The sequence below is a fragment of the Peromyscus maniculatus genome, chromosome 1, assembly GCF_049852395.1.
Source record: "Peromyscus maniculatus bairdii isolate BWxNUB_F1_BW_parent chromosome 1, HU_Pman_BW_mat_3.1, whole genome shotgun sequence".
Lineage (NCBI taxonomy): Eukaryota > Metazoa > Chordata > Mammalia > Rodentia > Cricetidae > Peromyscus > Peromyscus maniculatus.
The window spans coordinates 60968776-60988883 of record NC_134852.1 but is presented as its reverse complement, the minus strand read 5'-3'; the positions used below and the strand labels follow the sequence as shown (position 1 = coordinate 60988883).

Here is a 20108-nt window from a genome sequence, read left to right as displayed (position 1 = left end):
TCATGTATCTTTAGGTTATTCCACAGTGATTTTTCAAGCTATTATAATCATGGAGCTTTGTAAGACAAGAAAACTAATATAGATGAAATTGTAGTATAAGGTAGCAAACATTAAAAACCATTCAGAATAATGTAAATAAGACAAGAATTTAGAGGCTAAGGAGAGACTGGATACTATCAAGGGATTGTTTGTGAATGGTAGTATTTACAAAGGACAGTATTCTCGAAAGCAACAGGAAGTAGGATGACTTGGCTGTAGTAAATTTGGTACTTCAAGTGTGCATTAGTCAAGGGAATTAATGTGATGATAACTATCTCCTCAATGGCTTTAAATATTCTCAGTACTAATGTCTAAACACAGCATAAGGCTCATTTCTTCCTTTCATCTAGCTGTCAGCAGGTGTCCTTCCATTCAGAGACCTGCCATTACTGAATGTTTCTACTGCTCTTTCTGTGTCTAGGGGTGTGGAGAGAACATGAAGACTCTTCCAAGAAGAGTCTAGGACATGTAGTGGTCTAGGAAATATAGTGAATTCAGGTGCCCTAGAAACAGAACTCCAGTATCCACCATGAGGTTCTTCCATTTTTCTTTCTTTTTAAGTTTCTTCATTGCATGTCTTTTCAATTCTACATACTCTGTATTTTGCCTGACTTCTGTTCTTTTCCACTGCATTCAACAAAAGTTTATGAAGTGCCTTTGATTTGTTGAATCTTATAAATGAAAGAGCATCACATTCTAACGAGGATGCAAGAAAATTCAAATTCACTGCAAGGAGATTGTATACCTGCTGTGGGAATGCAAAGGTGGATTCATCTGCTCAGGTACTTGAAGATACTTTTAAAGCATTTGACTTGGGCTGGAAGGAGATGGGTTAACAAATAAAGATGGAGGGGGTTTCCATTTTCCAGGGATTTAAAGCAGAAAGAAAAGCATCAGCAAAGGCATGGTGGGCAGAGAGTATGGGCCTGTTAGGACAGATTTAAATTTGAGTGTAGCTTGAATTGCATGGAGGGTAAGTTGAAGAGCTAAACTGAAGCCAACTTGTGATGCTCATATGAAAAGCTTTTACTGGGTGGAATTGCCTCCCCAGAATTCACATGTTAAGTCCCCACACTATATTTGGAGATAAAGCCTTTAAAGAAATAATTGGAATTGGAACAGATCATAGATAGAGACCTTGTCTTCACACTGGTGTCCTCTTTTAAAGGCAGCTTTAGGACAGAGACACACTCAGTAGAAGACCATGTGAAGACACGAGGTAGCCTGGATAAGCCAAGGAATGAGACTTAAAAGGAGCCAATCATGTTGACCCCTTGATCATGGACTTTCAGACTCCAACATGGGAGAAATTTTCTATTGGTTGAGCCACCCAGTCTGTGATACTTTATTACAGCAGCCCTAGTAAACTAATTCATAAACCAAATGGGGATGGAGAGATGTGTTCTAGAAGTACCCTCAAGTCAGAAGCAAAGAGGCCTAAGGAGAGGTGCGAGAGCAGGAGGGACAGGGCGAAGCTAATGGGTGACAGTTTGAGCTTCCATCTCCTGGGTGCTTACTTGGGCCTGATATCTGAAACACAGAAGAGAAGGAGGAAGCTGCATTGCCCTGCCGTCATGGCACACATGTGTCTGACTCCTGGGCATGGCTGGAGTCTATTTCAAGACAAAATAGTGTATTGCTCTTAAAATCCACATAGGACCTTGTCCAAGGCAGCACATAAGCAGTGCTAAGTGACTGCTTGTTTAAAGATAGCCTTTCTTGGGACTTGAAGCATAGAGAAACCAATGGTTTTGCCTAGTTTTGATAGCTTTTATCAAGAGATTTATATTTGTATTCCAAGTAATTAAGTATGGCAGAGAGGTGGGGGAATGGTGTGGTTGCTTCAAGAAGATATGGATATTCAAGCTACCTAAGAGGTAGAGAATGACATGTCTAATTGGCTGTTTCATTAGTGAGGCCAGCAAGTTGATGTAAGAGAGGTTTTAAGAAAATTGCTAAACCTCCAAGGAATTACAGAGTAAGAGATAATCCTCATGTCATTTGTAACACAGAACCATATGACAAGCTTTGTTGTCATTTCCCAGTTTCCATAGGTTTGCAAAGCCCATGATAGGACAAAAGGATCAACCTTTCATTTATTTTACTAGTTTTGATTTTCTTCTTAGAGTTGCTTTCGTGTTCTCTATTTCCTCGGACCTCCTGTTTTCTTCTCTATTCTTCGTGATGAGGGAGATGCTCCCATAGAGACACTGGGATACTGTCTTCCTGGACATCTTTCCCTGTCCCTTTCATGGCTAATAGAGAAATTCATCCTCTGCAGCTAGTTTTTAAAACCAGTTCTCTCTCTCTTTAAAGCCTTCCCCTCTCTGCAAAGAAGACAGACACAGTACCACTAAAACATTTATTGCCTCTCCCGCCCCAAGAATAGTAAATAATGAAGCATCATTCCCGGTGTTTTCTTCCAAGTCTCTTGTTACTTCAGTACAGCCTATGACTGCTCCTGAAGAGAACAGCTGTCCAGCTACAAAGGAGGCTGTTTGGGCCAAACTCTGCGTCTGTGGGATGACTTGGCACTGTTGTTGGCAGGCAGGGTTGTGAGAATGCACACCATTTCACTCTTTCTTTTCCACTTGCTGTGTAAGGCCCCCAAACCCAATGCCTGTGGGGCCAAAATTTTTGGCATAGCAAACTGTGAACCAGAAGATGAGAGAGAATATATTGATTAGCATTGCTATTTTAGGTCCTCCCTAAACATCATCCTTTTTACTTGCCGGTAGTAGTCTTTTGGTAAATTTAACTTTTAAAGAAACAAAGCTGTACTTAGATTTGCTGATAATCTTTGTTTATACATCTTTGCCCTTCACAGTGTTACAGACACTTGCTTATGTGATCGTCCACAAAAACCTACTCTAATGCCTATCCAGCCTCCCCCTCTCCCCAAGAAGTGCTTGCGGTTCCTGCAATGTACTGAACTGTCCTTCCTGTTGCTGTTCCCTGTTCCTTCTCAAGCCCGCATCACCCTTCAAGCCCAGAGGACTGTGTCTTCAGAATCACCCCCGCTGGTGCCCTGCTCTGCAGAAGCTGCCACACTGCAGGCATTCTCCACTATACTCCACTTTTTTTATTTATGTTTCTCACTTTGAAACTTTTTTTTACATGCTGGGCTTTTTATGGCTACAGCAAGATTTTAGGGTCTTATGGCCTGTCAGACAGCAAGTGAATTCCCGTCCTGTGTCATCGTGGGGAAAGTTTTGGCAGTCTATGGTCTTTGGGTCTGTTTGAGACAGTCCTACAACCCATCCTGGCCTTGAATTTGCTGTCTACTTGCTTCTGCCTGTCAGGTGTGGGATTTTTGTTTTGTTTTGGTTTGTTTTTTGTTGGGTTTGGTTTGTTATTGTTTCAAGACAGGGTTTCTCTGTGTAGTCCTGGCTGTCCTGGAATTCCTTTTGTAAACCAGGCTGGCCTCAAACTCACAGAGATTCTCCTGCCTGGGCAGTTTTGCTTCCTTCCAAGGGCCCAAACTGCCAAGCTGAGCAGCCTGACTCTTGGCAGACATAGGCAGGCCTCTTCCCCTCCGTTTCCCTTCCCCTCAGGCCCTTGGAAAACCAAGTTTCAAGAAAGTCTCTGCAGCCACTTACCTTTGCAATAAAGCTCCCCATCCTTGTCTGTGACATTTGTAGACTCCAGACTCTTCCCACAGATGGCACAGCGGAAGCAAGTCTTGTGCCAAGGCTGGGAGTCAAGAGAGAGATTTATCAGGGAGGCAAGCATGGAATTGTAGTTCCACTTCAAGTGCACTGACTAGCAGCACATGAAGCAGTGTTACTGCCCTGGTCTTTCTCTTATGAAAGAAGGGCCTCAACTAATGATGCCAGGGGTTTCTAGAAAATACGATGCAATGGCTTTGACCAGCAATTCTTAAAACACTGCTCATGGATATGTAAGGATAATTTGCACATGTGTTTCTTCAGAATAAACTCAATAGGAAATGGTTTCCTCAGAGTGACAAGAGCCGGGGTTCAAACTGGTCAAGAAAGACTTGCCCATGAGGCAATGGTAATGTTTATATTACATATAAAGTTCAAGAAAGTGAAAGGGGAGAAACTAGGCAATTATCTGGGCAAACCACTTGTTTTTACTCTCTGGGGTTTCTTGTATGTCTAGAAATGGCTGGTCTTCGTGTGGGGACAACCCTAAGCTTCAAGCCCTTCAAGTCTCTCCTCCTTACACATTTTTTCTTTCCCCAGGTCCAGTTCCCTTGGTGAACACCCTGGCTTTGGGCTTGAAGCAGAATTCTCAGGACAGTGCACATCTCTGTGCACCACTTGATGTTTTCCCCTGAGCCAGGATAGGTACAAGTGTGTGGTAGCAGAATCAGGTTGAGTTACACGGGGTTGATGGGCTGCCACCTCTGGAGGGATGGGATGCAGAAACATCGGAGGAGGAGGAGGAAGAGAGGCTTGTGCACCTTTGGATCCATGAAGCTGAGCTGCGTCCCTTCTCCCCAGTACGTTCTTATTGTGACAAACTCTCTAGTTGTAGTTCTCAGAGAGCACCATGGAACAGTCACAGAATTGGGAAATGGTGGGCAGGGAGCCTATGTGGCTTCTAAACAGTGGGAGCTAAGGAGAATGAACGGTCTGACCCCCACCCGCAGTCCCCATGGATTTCATTTCTCCCACGGATCCCGTGGAGATGAGAAGCTGCGATTTGGTTCACCCAGGCGTCCTTACCTTGCCACCTCCCATGACCTTCTCAGCAGCGTACACTGACTTCCCACATCGTGGACACTTCTCTGATTCTCCAAACTTTGCAGAGAACTTGGAAGGGTTGCTCGTGGTGGCTGCACGTGCCGGCTTTGGGGATCTGGTGGAAACATAAGTGGAATGAGACTGGCCTTGGCACACCGTTAGAAGATTGTGTGTCTCCTGATGTACCTCACTGCACTGTGCCTCTAGCTCTTCTTCTACAAATGGGCATAGGCCTGTCTCAGCTGTTGAGAAGGCTAAGTATGATGGCTGTGTTACAGCTCTGAAGGCAGCACCTGTTGGTATGGATGGGCTAATGGGTGGTAGCTCTAACGGTTCCCTGTCTTACCTTTCATGCTTTATGGAGTGTTCTGTGCATGTCCATGTGTTGTCATCACTGCTGTCACTGGTTTGCATTTTGTCTTTAGATTTTATTTATTTATTTATTTATTTATTTATTTATTTATTTATTTATTTTTACTAACTTGAAGCCAGGTGGTTATCTGAGTGGTGAAAATTATAAAACAACATGACGCATACTTTTCCCAAAGTCACCTGTGCCCTTGAGAGCAGTGTCCAAAACAGAGCCAAAGACTCAGCTCCTTGCATTTTTTAGTCTTTGATAATCCCTCATACGTGGTATCTCTTGAGCCTCACCAGTGTTTGAAGTAGATATGGACATTGGGAAGAGAGGGAGGACCAGACAGTAATCTCTTGGCTGGTGGAGCCGGGAAGAAATCCAGGTCTCCAAAGGCTTTTTGCTGTTTTCCCAGTGTCAGAAAGCAGGTTTTAGATAATGCAAGACAGAGCATGCAGTTGCCATCACCTCCTTGTCTTTAACAGAAGGCCACTAGCTAGGATGGAGAGTAATGATAAAAAATAAAATAAAGAGAAGGCTTCTAGGTCACATGTGAGCACACATCCCTCACCTTTTCCAGGCTCCCTTCCTAAGGGGCCAGATGACAAACTGCTCTCTGAGGTCCTTACTCAGTTCAGCTAGCTCTTTCTGGCCAATCACTACTACAGCGCTAAGCCCGGACAGATGCCAGCCTGCCAGACAGCAGCGGTGGACCAGGCACCATCAGACTGTTTTTAATTCCGGCTAATGGTCAGTGATGGACAACAGTGGAACCGGGGAAGCAGATTGAGCTGGCAGTGGCCCTTGTGTTGAGGGACATTAGCACTGTATGGGTATGGCAGCAGGCAGCTAAAAAGGTCCACAAAACCATCATGACTGATGTTTTTTCCTGAGGCTCTGCTCCAGACCCTTCTTCCTTTGCACTGCAGGCATTACTCACCTTACAGTCTAAGAGAGAAGTCTTTAATGACAAGCACACAGAATGACCATGGCTTTCCTGCTGGGTTTATGTGATTCTCACAGAAGCTCTCAAAGGAGAAGAAAGAGACTCCATACAGTTTGCAAAGGTCAAATAATGGGACATCTGTACAGTCTGGGTTTTCTCTTGACATGCAAACCAAGAACCATCATGTAAAAGTAATTGCTCTTTAGAAAAGCAGGTAATTTAAAGTCTTCAGAGAGACAACACACTGTTAAGACTTGGTCAGAGTGAGTATTCCTATTCTTGGCAAGTCGACAATAGAGTCCATTTGCCCACTTCCAGAAAATGTTGCTATGGGAACGGAATGAACTGTCTTGATAATTGGAGACTAGTAGGGAGGAAAGAAGCGTGGCAGGAACTTACTGTTGGAACTGCAGGCCGAGGTGCTCGCCGGTGTCCGTGCTGAGGCAGCCGGCACCCTGTCCAAACCCGATCCCTTTGGGGCCGTATCTGCGCCCATAGCAGACCTTACAGTAGATCTCTGACTCATGAGCTGCCACTGTGGTGCTGTCCAGAGCCTTCCTGCAGGCCACTGCAGAGGAGAGCAAGAGTTAAAGTTGACCTCCCCACACCTGTACCCAATGCTGTGTTCAGAGCCCCAGGCCAGGAACACATCTGTGATTCTGGCACATCCAGAGCATCTGTTCTGAGTCACTCCCAAGAGAGTCTTCATGGTGCAGATGAGGAAAGGGGCTCAGAGAAGAGAAGTGGTATGTTTGGTATAACCAGCTGGAAAAGGGGTTAGAAGTCAGCATTGAAACCAAGTATGTAGTCTTGGACCTGCTAGCAGCAGTGTTCCTGACCAACTAATGAATCCTGCTGAACGACATCAGGGAAGTTGTGGGGTTGGGGCAGCTTACTTATATTTTAGTCTTATCGGAACAGTTTCTCTACCCATCAAGGTCTTCCTTCCTTCCTTCCTTCCTTCTTTATTTATTTGCTTATTTATTTATTTGTTTGTTTATTTATTTAGGTTTTTTGAGTCAGAGTTTCTTCATGTAGCCTTGGCTGTCCTAGAACTCCCTCTGTAGACCTCATCGAAATCCACCTGCCTCTGCCTCCAGAGTGCTGGGATATTGTGTCCAGTTCTGGAGTCAGGGATGGGGCAGAAGGGACAAAAGTGACTCACTGATCCCCTCTAGTCTCCCATTAGCTCAAGCTGTCCTGCCACTATATTTTACGTACCTTATATCATTTATCTCCAAATATAAGGTAACTAAACCAAAGACAAAGATTACAGAAAGAGTTGTTTTTTAAACTTGAAAAGGCTGTGGTGGTGGTGGTGGTGGTGGTGGTGGTAGGAATTTAACCCAGGGCCTCGGGCATGCCAACCAAGCTCTTTACTGCTGAATTACATGGGCAGTCCTGAGGGTGGGGCTTTTAAAGATGTAAGTGAAAGTGTCAAATCATCATATAATATTTAATAATACACATGAAGAATATATTGGAAGTGTTCTTTTTCCTAATCTCACACAAACTTAGAGATCCCATTCTTTCTTGGCATCCTCATCCAAACCACTCACTTTGGAACAGCTGACTGTAGCTAGCTGCCCTGAGCAGCTCATGTTCACTTAGATCTGTGTCTGAGCCCTTGACAGACAGCCCTTGTTTGGCTCCTGACCAGGAGGCTACAGCGTGAAAATGATCTCAACACAGAGAGCTTATTACCTACCATAGCACGGAGGCAGCTGTAAGGTGTAAAGAATTTCCACAACCTAACAAAACACTGCAGTGCTTTGCAATAATGACCATGAAGTGTTTAGTAATAATTGTGAAGTGAGATCATAACCTCAGAAATAATAAAACATGTACATTGAATTTATTTGTTTCTTTAAAAAACAAAACAAAACAGTTCCACCAAGTGATCTTTATAACCAACCTAGCATGGATGGGATTATGGCAGGTTAATATGCCATTCTGAAATGGCATTCTGTTGTTGAAAATAGAATAATTAGAACCGGCATAAAAGAAGATGATGAATGAAGTAGCATGGGCCAGAGGCTAATGGATGTGGGGCTTGGAAGACAGGCATATGAGAGAGAATTTATTCAAGTATCTATAGGTTAAAAATTCTTTGCTAAAAAAAATTTAAGTCATTGAGAGAATGTCCAATAGCATGAGAGACTCCAAAAGGCTTTGAATAAAGAAGTTTTTCTTTGAAGAACAGTTTCAGGGAAATGCCTTACATGGGAGCATAAAAGACAAGTACCCACCCGAGTCTGCCCTCTTGCCATCAATTAGCACCCTCCACAGCTGCTCATGGAGGACAGGGGGTGCTCTACCTTGATATCTTCAGACCATGACAGAGGGCCATGTCTGCAAATGTTGGGTGAGTGGCTGACTGGGTGAATTTCCTTGTCATTAGAGATCAGTGACTTTCTGTTCTACAGCAGTGAGTTCCAGAGCTGGAGCTGACCTCTGTTCCTGTGAATTACTTAGTTCTCACTCTCAGCTCTCCATGAAAGCTTATAAAGAGTACCTCACAAGGCCTGGCCAAGTCTGGCCTCCAAAAAGCTTTTTAGATATATATACTATATTTCATTCAGTGTGTGTGTGTGTGTGTGTGTCTGTGTGTGTGTGTGTGTGTATGTGACTCTGTGTGTGTGTGACTCTGTGTGTGTGACTCTGTGTGTGTGACTGTGTGTGTGTGTGACTCTGTGTGTGTGACTGTGTTTGTGTGTGTGTGACTCTGTGTGTATGTATGACTGTGTGTGTGTGTGTGTGTGTGTGTGTGTGTGTGTTAGCATGTGAGTGGAAGTCAAAGAATAACCTGCAGGAATTACTATTATTTATCTCCCACTATCATATGGGTCCCGGGGACTGAACTCAGGTCATCAGGTTTGGCAACAAACACCTTTACCCACTGAGCCATCCTGCTGGTTCATGAAGAGCTTTTATGCACAGCAGTAGAGAACTGTGCTGTCCAGTACTAGGACAACCATCCATATGTAATGTGCTGATAGGCTCACAAAATCATACTCAACTTCAAACAGTGCAAACACTAAAAGGATATAAAATATCTCATGAGTTATAAGACATGTATATTTGACTTATATATATTGTGTTATATGAGATATTTCAAAATTGATTTTACCTAGTCTCATTGGTATACTTGTAAAATGATGACGACTATAGAATGCTTAAACTTACATATGTAGTTTACATGTATTTCTTCTGGGTAGACTGAAATGGAAGGTTGAGTCAGTTCTGGAGTTTATCTAGAAGTCAGGACAACACGGGTAGAGCTGCCTCTCTGAACCTGTTTCCTGCCAGCAGAGGCTTGCATGGAATCTGGGAAGTCTCTTGAGATAATGTAGAAAAGCGCACCTCTCCCCAGAGGCCCCCGTCCACACAGCTGAGGCCCACACTACTACTCTCTCATCCCACCCATGGGCTGGGTCAAATGGGATCTACTACCAAGTGTCCAAACCCTTCTCCTGTGGCTCCACTGAGCCCCGCCAGCATTGTCCACTGGGAAGTCAAGACAACCCCCTAGTGGGATGATTCCATCCACTCCAATTCCTACACAGCGTCAAAGTTAATAAAAGCAGGACAAAGCCTGGAAGGCTGAATTTCCAGGTGTTGGACCCCAGTCTTCTCCTATAACAAATCCATCTTTGTCTTATGGATAGAGAGACGAAGCCCACCATGATAAAACAACTTCCCACAGGTACACAGTTAGTGAATGGAAAAGTCTAGACTCAAAGCTTACTTCTTGTTTAGCTCCAGTATTCTTTCCAATTCTATTCACTTTAAAGAATACTAGCTATTTTTAGAGAAACACCAAAGACTTGTGGAATGGATAAAAAGTTCTAGGTAGTCATAAGTGAACAATGGTGAATATGAGAGATATGTAAGGTGACTTAAAAGACAATTACCCGTCATTAAAATCCAAAGCATCATTAAGTTTGTCAACCTACTCAACCAGAACAATCCTCTCTTTCCTCTCTAAATATGTTTGCCAGGGAGAGCAAGGACCACGGAACTGCAGCTGAGGACATAGCGTGTCACTCTTTCTGGCAGATACAATTGGAGTATGTATCTCTCGGCCCTACCATTTAAAACCTGGGCATTGCAGTTCATTTGGAGCTACGTCAATAGATACCTCACAGTCACTGGGGCGGGGCATAAGGGTGAGAACTGAGCCAGCTAACAGATCCTGCCAGAGCCAGGATAACAGATACTGAACAGAGCAGACCTGTAAGCCATTGTTTTGGCCTAGAAGCAGAGAAGATGGGTGGCCATCTCAAAGCCACGGCCCATTTCTTCCAGAAAAGGACTGAGTACCAGGAAACCACAGAATGTGATGTCAAGGGGCACTGGAGGGGGAGTCTGAAGGTGCAGGATTTAGCCCTCACTCTGTTGCAGGTGCATGCCACCTGGGCCTAGAGATAAGCAGTAGGCGACAGTAGCTCAGAGCTCCCTCAGTTTGGGCATTTGTCAATCTGTCTGGCAGCTGATGCTAAAGAGTTCCTTCATGGAGTCCTGATGCCTCAGCCTGACATGTGCTGCCCACTGCCTGACCCAAGTCCTTTCTTAGGGAGGACTAGTCACAGCTGGCTTTAGTGACAGCTGACCAGGGCCACACAAAACGCCAAATCTAGTTTGGCTCCAGGCAACTGCTAGTTTCCTTCCTCTGCCAATTCATACTTTGCAAATGTCACAAGAGCAGGGCCAAGTCTACTTGTCCTGACTTTGAGCCCCGTGGAACCGCCTTTGAGCTGGTGTGTGGCTAGAGAAAGTGCTCAAGGGAGCACTGTGCCCACAGTCAGTATTTCCCACAGATTCGGGGTATGCCACCCCACTGTGAGAATCATAGACTGTATTGGGATTCTATGAGAACTCAGACCCCCCTCCCCGCGCCCCTTGTGGTGCCAGTAACCCCCTGGGCGTCCGTCCAACTCACTGCAGTGGAAACAGGTCTTGTGGAAGCTCCTCCCATTGCACTGGATTTCTTCCGCGTGGTAAACCGTCTTTTCACAGGCCCCGCATTTTGCACCTCCGCCCCAGTTTGGCATGGTGAAGACTCTGGCCAAGGTCAATCTAAAAGGATATAAAGCAAATGCCCTAGGTTTAGATGGTATCGAGGGTAAACTGACCTAGAAATACAGTGGTCTGAGAGGCCCAGAGAACAGCCTGATTCATTCTATCACTCACTCATTCACTCATTCAGCAAATGGCTACCTTCTACAAGTAGCTCAGATATTGGAGGCTTTGAGACATCTGTTTATTGAGTCAGCTCAGTTCCCTCTTCTGTTAAATTTCAGCAACATCTGTCCTTGAGTATTTCACAGGGTTCTTGGAAGGAATAGATGGCTAGTTTTATGTGCATAAAATTGTATTCTAATACTATTTGTTTTTTGTCATCTGAAGTTTGGAAGTTATCTCATCAGAAGTGGGATTAGCTTCTGAATGTGGCATATTCTTGTCTGTCTACCTTAGATGACAATACAGTGAAGGTTCTGGTTTGGTGTGCCTCCGAGCAGGCAGTATTGATGCTGTGAATGGTGGTTTACAGTCTAGGCTTGCCCCGCTGACAAATATATATATATATATATATATATATATATATATATATATATATATATATATATATATATGTGTGTGTGTGTGTGTATATGTATATATGTATGTGTATATGTATATATGTATGTATATATGTATGTATATATATATAGGATATGTAAATTCTCTTGTCGAGTGTTGCCTCTCATGTCTGTTGTTGAAGAATGTCATTGCCAGGCACATAGGTCAGCACCATCGTAGCTCAGCCATCTGGGATGATAGACTATGTTCTCTGCTGCCCTCAGCATGCTCTCTACCTCACCATCCAACACTTTTCTCTGGAGTGTCACATTGCTGTTTAGGAGACCAGAAGATTCCGTGTGTGGGAAGGGACTTAAGAGTTTTCAGGGCTCAGTGGGAGATGGTTCTGACCTGTCCCCTACACCTTTGAAACATTCTGCCTACAGCCATGCCTGTCCCCTCTCAGTTTTTCACTGGAGGATGATGCTTAAGAGATGCTAATAAAGGGAGTGATGAGCCATAATTTTCATGGACCTGTAAGTGTGAACCCAAGATTTCGGTTTGATTAGAACAAAGCTGAACTAAGCTGTTGATATTCAGTAGACTCCTGAAGCCTACTATCTGTCCAAGGCACTGGATTTTCCCCAGGATCCTTTGGCTTCGTAGAAGTATCATGGTATCATGGACACTAAGCGCCATCAGGCCACTCTAAGAGGCGGTTCTGGCCTTCCCTCTCATTTCTGGGAAGACAGTTCCTTCTTATAATAGTTGTGATTAGCACTAAGCCCTCTTGGGTCAGCTCTCCGGGTTGTGTCTCAGTCTTACAACACTGACAGTTTTTGCTAAGAAACAGAAAGTAAACAGAAAACAGACCACTGAACCTGACACTGGGCTGAAGGGTATGTCCCGATCTGAGCATCTCTGAGATGCCTTTCCCTGTAGAAGTCATCTTAAACACCCCATGCTTCCTCTCGGTGTCTTCTCTATTTAGAAAAATTTTAGGAAATAACTTCAAAACAAGAAACATTTCGTAGAAGTTTCTACTCACTCTGCCATTCAGTTTATTCGGTAGAGTGGAGAGAATGAGATGAACGGTCACAATCAAGTCTGTATTCACTCATTGACTCACTGAGTGCTTACTACCTGCCTGGCTGGTATACTGTACTAGGTCCTAAGTGGTGGGTCCAGGAGGAAACATAGAAGAATAAGTGGGTGGTGTCCCTGGCATTGAGAAGCCCACACTGGGAAAAGCAGACAGGAGCCAGAACACCTTAGACCAGAGTGCTATGGTAACTCAGAAGAGAGAACAGCACCAATTGCAGATCACAGAAGAGATCACATTCAGATGGTTTTTAAGGGTGACCAGGAGGCCAGCATATACAAGAAAAAAAAAAAGGAAGGACATTTCAGGCTGCCTTAAGAATTAGCAAAAAGCCACAATATCTTCATATCTCCAAAAAGAGCCTAAGTAGTTCTACTGGACTCCATTGAAACAGTAGCCTCTTGAGTTGAAATGAATTTTGAAAATTTTCTGACATACTCATTTTCAGCCAAGATGGCTACATAGAAAGCAAGCAACTAGGGGAATTTCTTAGCTAACGTCTTTTTCCTGGATCCATCCTTCAAGTATGAAAGATAACACATTTTCTAGAAAAGAGCAGAATCACATAATTGTGTTCATGTTTATTCTGATTCCAGGTTTCAACATAATACAAACAGGAGAAATGTAATATGTTTCATCTGAGAACATGACAGTGACCCTTGTGGAATTAATGACATGGAAATTTTCAGTGCCAACAACCTCAGGTCAGATTTCTTTCTTCATATTGCCAGTGATTTTATCGGCATGCCCAGCAAGTTTAATGGGAGACCAATATGCCTCCTGGAAAAGTATAAATATTCTTATGCATTTGCCTCAGCATACTTTTCAAAATGAAGGTAAAATTGCATATAATACCTCCTCACCAGCTAATGCATCTCAACAAGCTTGTTTGTAAGTGATCATAACTCTGCCTTACATACATCAGGACTCAAAACCCAAAATAGAAACACATAAAGATTCACTTAATAGATGCACATTCCATTCCTGAAGACGGGAACACAGCAATGGAAACTATACGAGGAAAATGTCTTTGATTTCCTCTTCCAGTGCTCACAGGCCAAAAGATAGAGGGATCAAAATACGTCCTGAACCAGAAACCACAGGCTCTGGTTGTCATTTATCACTCGAACTTGAGAAAAATAAATGTTAGTATCTTCTTGTGCACAGGACCCTTGTGAAGGTCATGGAAATATGGTGGCATTTAAAGCAGTACTGAGCTATCCCAAGGCAAATGTGGTTCTTTTCTTTATTACAGGCTAGTCAAGCACCACCAATGTGCTCGTTAAGTCACTATGATTGAAAGTACATTTTGGTCCTGGCTTACAGATGGCCTTTTTGGCTTCGGCATTGCTTCGGAATAGCTGTATTTCAACACCCAGAGCTGGGATCCAGATGAGCATTTACCTTGGCACGGTGCCAAGAGATGGGCCATTTGTTTATCAGTGTTGCCTGGAACTGGCAAGGGTCATTGAAGGTAGGACACCAAATATAGGCTTGCCTGTCAGTCAGCACTGTTTATCACCTGGGTCACCATCACACCACCTGGCACTGCTTTCTGGAACTATTCTTGAGGTTGCTGTTGTCACAGACAAGTCATAGGTCAGGGTCGAAAGGGAGACGAGAATTTAGAAGGATGAGGTAGAAAGTGAGGCCTATTGTAGCAGCTGGGAACAGACTGGACAGTCTTGGTTACCCTGATCCCACTGAGAGATGTCCTTGAACGGGCTTCTTAAATAATGGCTTTGTGAAAGAGAATTGCCACTAAATGGGAATTCTCTATAGTGGGTCAGTGGGATCAGATCTGGGCCTACAATCTAGTCCTTTCTAACCTCTTCAAAGCAGTGTGGTCCAGCAAAACCATTAACCTCTTTGACCTTTGGTGTCCTTTCTGGAGTGAGGGCTCTTTGGGAACTCCTCAGAGAATTGCTTCAATTCACAATCTGTCACATGCTCTGTATGGTACTCAGTTATAGAATGTAACTGAGTTTTCATGGAATCTGCCACCACTCTAAACTGTCATGCGCCACCTGAATTTTCTAAAATAAAGTCAAATTGTTCATTGGGCAGTCCTCCGAATTTTCTTCCTCAACTCCCTTTCTTCTTCCCTTCCTCCTTTTCCTTCCTTTTTCTTTCTCTTTCTACTCATCCCCTGCAACTATAAGACTGAAAGATGGCATTTTAGGGAAAAATGAAATAGGCAAAACAGCCACTTGGTGAGTGTGTTCCTTCCTAGAGACTCATTTAAAGATCAGGGAGAGATGCTTAAGCCAAGATTTGGAGAGAGACCTCCAGCAGCTCAGCAAACATGTTCAGCTCACTGTTGGCTCACCTGCTACTCCTAAGAGAAGCCTCCACATGGTGAGTTGAGCTATCAACACTGGCTTAGATAGAGTTCTCACAGGAACACTGGACTCTGTGATAATTAGAGTTAGTACTATCTTAGACATTGCCATGAAGTGAAAGATTCTAGAGCACAGCCCTTGGACCAGGCACTGCAGTAACTCATGACCAGTAACCCTCCCAGGCAGCTGCTGTTGAAAGCATCTTTGCAGGCAGGGAAATGTGCACTTAGGGAATTTACATCCCTGTCCTATATCACATGGTTAGACTAGAGCTCCGAAAGCTCTGACTCCAGAGTTATGTTCGCATACTCATGTTGGCCACTGTTCATGTTTACATCAGTACAGTCCATATATTATCTTTGATACAATAGTCCAACACAGTAAACTGTGTTGTTCCCAAGTTGGGGGTGAGAAAACCATACAGAGAGCTAGACAGCTTGACCAAGATCACAGAGCCAGGAAATGGGAGAGCTGCGTCTCAAAGGCTAGTTAACTTGACCTATGTGCAAGCTTCTGCTGCAACAGGAGACAGACATGAGCCTGCACTTCCAAGTGCCTCATCTGGTGGGAACTGAGATATTGCAGGTCCATCACCTCTTCATGGGGCATAGGAAGTATTCACAAGAGGAGTCCCAGGAAGTACAACTTAGTGACGTAAGGGACATGCCTGGGATCTGTGGTGTTCAAACATGGAAAGGGCTCCTCTAGAGTTGGAGGTCTCTCTCACTGTTGATTTTCATCTCCTGTGTTGGATGGACATCTTCATGGCTGCAATGCAGCGAAGCATCTTGTAGAGTCCTTCAAGCCCTGAGACCAATTTAAGGACCTGAACTGCAAGTGATCTAAGCCTCTCTTTGCAGAAACGCTGCTCAGGAGGGTCCCCGGCAAGTGCCTCTCCTCTCATAATTCAGCAAGGAAGGCATCAAAGTGTGAAAAGGCACGGGCTTTGGAAAGAACCAAAGCCATGTTCAGATCACTAACAGTCTGAGCTTGGGCACATGGCTCAGATTCCTGAGCACAGCCCTAAACATGTCAAAAGGAGCAGGTTTGTCCCAGAAGGCTAAAGGCAATAACAGTGCACTCCATATTCATTTTTGGTGCACACAGGGATCTGATGATTTTTGTTGTCCTTATATTATTATTACGATAGTTGATTAGTGGGATTTGCTCTATAGATTTTTTAAATCTATTTTTGCAAAACAAGCAAAACTCTCTGGTTTTTTTCTCCATGGATCATCATTTCAGACTGCAAATAAACTGTTTCTCAGTCTTCTGAATGTCAATTTGCCACCCATGTGTGGCCAGCACAGGGATAGGGGGGTCTGCTCCCATCTCGGTTTGACTGTACCATTGACTGAGTTGACCTCAGCCTGCCCCCCCCCCAGCTCTCCTTGAGCTTACCTTGCCAATCACTGGGGCTTTGAAAGAAGCATGCCCACAGAGCTCCTGTGGCTGAGGGGAGGCACACCCTTTTTGCTCTTAGAGTAGGAGTCAAGGACAGAGGGTGGCTTCCTCCTGATCTTATGGACCAGGTATGTATATGAAGTCTTCAGCACCTTCCACAAAACCTCGGAAGCACTCTGTGCTCGGAAATAACCATGAATGTTGGCCCTCAGGCATAGTGGACATGTGATTAGACAGACTGTAGCACACAGTCTCAGTGTCCCTGCTCTGAAATTATCTCTGTAGCATGGCTGACTTCTGCTTGTGGAAGCCATTCTTGGCCCTTTAAAGACCACATTGTACCCTGGTCACATCCTGGCTCTGCTGCTTTCCAGCCATGTGACCGTGAGACTGCTGCAGTCCCTTGAACTTTAGTTTCTTCCCCTAAAGAATGACTTCCCCAGGACTTTCTATGACTCTAAAGAAGCTCACACTTATTCTGGGATGGCAAGAGGGCAGGTAAACAGCATCAGATACCGATCGCTGTGCCCAGCAATACCCTCAGTGGAGCTCTCTCTGCATAGACTCCACACTTCACAGTTCCTAGACAATCCCTGCGTCCCTTGCTGCTTCCTTCCCTGGGAGGGACACTCAGTTATCACCTAGGCAGTATCATATTTCTCTTTGGACATGGCTCCCAACCCTCTATACAGTAAGTACTCCCAGACATCTGGGCAGCATGCTTGTGCTTGGAAGGCTGCCTGCCTGGGGTTGTATTTCCTGTGAACGATACTCCTAGGCCTGTGTCCTTCCTCTTGACAAACACGTCAATCATCTCTTCACTTCTGGCTAGCTTGTTAGCCACTCTGACGGCTGGACTTTTGTCATCATCCTGTACTTCACAGGACATCTTTGCTAACCCAGAGAAGGCCCTGTACCCTTTCTGGAAGGCTTCCTTTATTCGTACAGTCACGTTAAATTTGTGAAGGACTTCCCCATATCTCACTCCATCCACTCAAATCCCGTGCAGGTCAGTGGTCACCCTTGCATCTTACTGCTTTTGAACCTCTGACTCTGTTCACTTTGCTTTTCTTCTCCTGGTTCCCAAGAGTGAAGGATTTGCATCTACGGCTCTGTCTCCACTTTCCGGGTGAGGTTCTCGTGGTGCACCTGTTGGGTGCTGCTGTTGCTCCTCTTCCCCTGTCCCATGCTGCCTCTCACCCCGTCCAGCCTCTGTCCGGCATGCTTTCTTGCCTCTGACAGATAGTGTGTGTGTCCAGGCTACACAGCACCTGTCGGCCCAGCCTGGGAGCAGGCACCAAGCCCTGGCTGAGTGAGGTACAGCTCCTCCTACCAGGGGAGCTGCTGACGCTGAGCACAAATGAGAAATGAACCAAAGCCAAATCGGGGAAATCTCCATGTGTTCGGGACACAAAACAGTTCTACATACATTGTAATCAACTGGTTGATGAATGATGAAGCCTCTTACAGTTGAGAGAGGTGTGGTAATTTCCTGCAGATGGCCACAGTGTTCATTACATGAGATGCCCCTGCTCTTTGTCTTGTAGGAAACAGTGTAGCATGTTCATCTTATATCATTTCCCTTGACACTCAGTCTCCTAAGTAAACTGAGGACACAGATTACCCACATTCCCCTACCCCTTTTCAGGGCTTATGCTTCCATCTGCCCCAATTCTGAGATAGGAGGCGGTCCACACGGCCCATTAACTGGCATTCACCACAGTTAGACAAGCCCCTCCAATGGCCACCCAGCTCCTCTATGGAGCCAGCTCACCCTGGCTAAGGGTCAGAACAGAAATTACAAGTGGTGGCTTTGATTTGCACCGTGTTTCTGCCCAGATCATTGCTTAAAACCGCTTCTCATCCACATTCACTGGATATCAAAAAGAAATCCTTGACTGAAACCCGAAGGAAACACTGAGAATCACCCTTGCCACTGGCAGTGAATTCATCTTCCCATTAAATAAGAGCTTTTAATGGATTTTCAGCATCACACTGTCTTTCTTTTTTTTTAAAGACCAATTTTGATTCATTTGAAATGGCTAAAAGCATGCCTGTCACTGAACATCTTTGGTGTGTATCTATTTTAAAGCAACAAACCTGGAACCTTGTTCATCCAGCCACACCTTGTGAGTAGCTAAGCTTCATGATTTGAGCTGAGAAAGGCTCTCTTCTGTGCTATTGGGTCTATGACACCTGCTTTGTAGCTATGTAGTTCTTTAGAGTTTAGAAAAAATAATGTTACTATATTTGTATCAAACCCTTGAAGGATAAGAGACCAAGACCCCAAGGGCAGGGACTTCCTTAGAGCCAGTCATCTGCTTCTTATGTGATGGTTCAGAGACCATAGTGAACTCCATTTTCCTCTGCTTTCCTGCCATCCGACCCAGTGGATCGGAGTCATCTCTCTATGACAGTGGCTTTAGACCCAGATTAATCTCATGCCCATTGCTATGTCTAAGAGGTTCCCTTGAATTCCCAACTTTTCTTGTTTTCAGGATGCCAGCAAATTAAAACCAGACCTTCATACACACACACACACACACACACACACACACACACACACACACACACACACATACACACACTCCCTATTCCCTCCCCCAACATTAATCATGCATTTAGGAAGTTTAAAACAACTACTAGATCCCCATGTGGATCAAGTATATAACTTGACCCTTCTCATATGCAGCCAGAGTGGGTGCTGGGGTTTGGTTATAAAACGTACCTCCACTCTGTAGAACTCTATGTAGTCCCATTGGTCACCGAGTCATCAGCCACACTAGCCCAAATGCCTGTTTCAATTCACTTACCTGCCTGTGTGGTCTCTGTCGGCTCAACTGAGTAAGGGGACTCTTGTCCTCCTTAAATATATCAAGGCTGTCACCAGCCTTGGCTTGCTGAGGGGAGGGCTGAGGGGAGGGGGTGGATAAGACATGAGTAACACAACTGCCAAAAATAGCCCGTGACCAAAGCCCTTAGTTGTGTTCCCCAGCTCCCCCACCCCACGCCAGCCGGGAGCCTCCTGGAGAACAATATTAGTTGGGTTCTATTTTAATTGCCACTTGCCTAAGGCACCAAGGGATGCATTTGTGAAGTGTACAGTTTCTGACCAAAGACTTGGACTTGGAAGAAGAGTAAAGGGTTTTATGTTTAAAATTATTTCTGCAGTCCCCCTCCCCCACACCCTGCCTGTTCTGGAAATCAGTGTATGGTACCTGCAAATGAATCATAAGCCATGCCTGGGAGCCCTCTGGAATTCCGAGACCCAGGTCACCGAACTTGTGAGGAGAACTCAGAGCTAAAAATAAGAATGATGGGGGTCTGGCACACACTTAGCTAATCTCCTCAAGGAGGCTTGCATGGGAGGTGGGGTTGACATCAGCTAATCACCGGAGGCCTGTTTATCCAAGGAAGAAAAGTTTTCTCTCAAGTTTTAAGTCTCAAGTATTGGTTAATGGACTATTAATGGTTTAGACTAGGGCTTGTGGAAATTTCAAAAGGATGGGCATAGCATTGCTTTAAATGAAATATGCTCGGTCTGTGTTATCATGGAAAACGCCATGGCTTGCTCATCTGAGAAATAAGGCAAGGTTAAAGGATCTTAAGAATTCTTGTGGACAGCAGCTTTCAAAGTCGTGTGTGT

At 44.6% G+C, this 20108-nt stretch overlaps 1 protein-coding gene across 3 annotated transcripts; it reads right to left on the bottom strand.

Annotated features, from left to right (window-relative positions):
* Positions 1-2387: 2387 nt before the first annotated feature.
* On the bottom strand, positions 2388-19391 carry Csrp3 (cysteine and glycine rich protein 3). 3 transcript variants are annotated; one of them, XM_006997620.4, is made up of 6 exons: positions 19276-19391; positions 10995-11131; positions 6452-6620; positions 4734-4866; positions 3639-3732; positions 2388-2689 (listed from the first exon to the last, which is right to left on the bottom strand). In XM_006997620.4, the coding sequence occupies exons 2-6, from the start codon at positions 11104-11106 to the stop codon at positions 2613-2615; spliced, it is 585 nt and encodes a 194-aa protein (XP_006997682.1). In that variant the 5' UTR covers positions 11107-11131; positions 19276-19391; the 3' UTR covers positions 2388-2612. The 3 variants fall into 3 exon arrangements, with proteins under 3 accessions (XP_006997682.1, XP_006997683.1, XP_076399560.1); XM_006997621.4 differs by having other exon boundaries at positions 19191-19322; XM_076543445.1 differs by lacking the exons at positions 6452-6620; positions 19276-19391.
* Between the last annotated feature and the right edge of the window lie 717 nt (positions 19392-20108).

Excerpts from the sequence above, each read along its gene's own strand:
- Csrp3 (XM_006997620.4), bottom strand. The coding sequence starts at position 11,106 with ATGCCAAACTGGGGCGGAGGTGCAAAATGCGGGGCCTGTGAAAAGACG. Across the intron at positions 3,733-4,733 it reads AGGTCATGGGAGGTGGCAAG|CCTTGGCACAAGACTTGCTT; the intron begins GTAAGGACGCCT and ends CTTGACTCCCAG. Across the intron at positions 2,690-3,638 it reads TGGGGAGCTTTATTGCAAAG|TTTGCTATGCCAAAAATTTT; the intron begins GTAAGTGGCTGC and ends TCTGGTTCACAG.